This window comes from Cynoglossus semilaevis, chromosome 1 (genome assembly GCF_000523025.1).
Source record: "Cynoglossus semilaevis isolate Cse_v1.0 chromosome 1, Cse_v1.0, whole genome shotgun sequence".
Taxonomy (NCBI): Eukaryota; Metazoa; Chordata; class Actinopteri; order Pleuronectiformes; family Cynoglossidae; genus Cynoglossus; species Cynoglossus semilaevis.
Window position 1 is genome coordinate 1,710,593 of NC_024307.1, and position 1,269 is coordinate 1,711,861.

The following is a 1,269-nucleotide window of genomic DNA, read 5'->3' on the forward strand; positions in this document are numbered from 1 at the left end:
AGGTCAGTCAAAGGTCAGTCAAAGGGCCGTCAAAGGTCAGTCAAAGGTCAGGCACAGGTCAGTCAAAGGGCAGTCACATGTCAGTCAAAGGTCAGGCACAGGTCAGTCAAAGGGCAGTCACATGTCAGTCAAAGGTCAGTGACAGGTCAGTCAAAGGTCAGTCACATGTCAGTCAAAGGTCAACCAGTGTGTCAACCAGTGTGACTGAAAGTCTAAAGATCAAACTTTGTTTGTTGAGTGAAAAGTACTGAAGTTTTCTGACCAATGAAATCACCTCTGTTGGTCAGCTGACCTGTCACTGGCTGATGTCTAGTCTCCTTCACTAACTCCTCTGGACGTTAGGTCCAGGTCCAGACCAGGTCCAGACCCGGTCCAGGTCCAGGTCCAGACCAGACCAGTCGATCGGTCCATCTCTGATTTATAGATTGTACCACTGATATGATGAACGTTTCCACCCAAACATGAATGTTTTCTCCAGAACGTTCCCTTCAGTTTGATGGACGTCTGTGTCTTTGTTCTGTTTCCATGACGACGCATCAATGTTTGTCCTGATTTGTCTGAACATCTGTGTCAAGGTCTTTGTCTTCAACTTCATTTGCTTTTCTTTCTCTTTTGTTACCATCCAACCATTCAACCAACCAACCATCCATCCAACCAACCACCCATCCATCCACCATCCACCCAACCAACCACCCAACCATCCACCATCCACCATCCACCCATCTGTCCACCATCCACCCATCCATCCATCCACCATCCAACCATCCATCCACCCAACCATCCACCCATCCAACTATCCGCCCATCCATCCACTATCCATCATCCACCCATCCATCCATCCACCATCCAACCAACCATCCATCCATGTCCCCCTTGTGTTCTCCCATGTCTCCCCGTCTCCTCAGAGGACCACGGTGTCCTGTACCAGGTGGTTCCTCAACCATCAGACAGCCTTAACCAGATCAGGGCTAAAGGGAAGGGGCTAAAGCAGAAGGTTCTCCATGCTAGCTGTGAATGGTACTCACTCTCTCCTAAAGTTCATTTTTGACTGGGACACAGGTCATAGAGGTCAACACCTGTTAAAGCTGCTCTGACCTCCAGACCCCTCCCCCCCCCCTCCCCCCGTCTGTGGTTGTCTTCTGTCTCTGTAGGAACATCATGGACCTTCATGTGGTTTCACTTGTCTTCCTTCACCCTGTTATTCTCCTCCCTAATCCACACCCCCCCCCCCCCCCCCCCCCCCCCCCCCCCCCCCCTCCCCCCACAGGC

The 1,269-nt window shown here is 51.3% G+C and overlaps 1 protein-coding gene across 1 annotated transcript in view; it reads left to right on the top strand.

The window, feature by feature from the left end:
* ralgapa1 (Ral GTPase activating protein catalytic subunit alpha 1) overlaps nt 1-1,269 on the top strand; it is a 55,515-nt gene that overhangs the window by 53,909 nt on the left and 337 nt on the right. Inside the window, exon 42 of the mRNA XM_025058446.1 lies at nt 906-1,017. Coding sequence (XP_024914214.1) covers nt 906-1,017 — 112 coding nt within the window. The remainder of the gene's footprint in view (nt 1-905; nt 1,018-1,269) is intronic.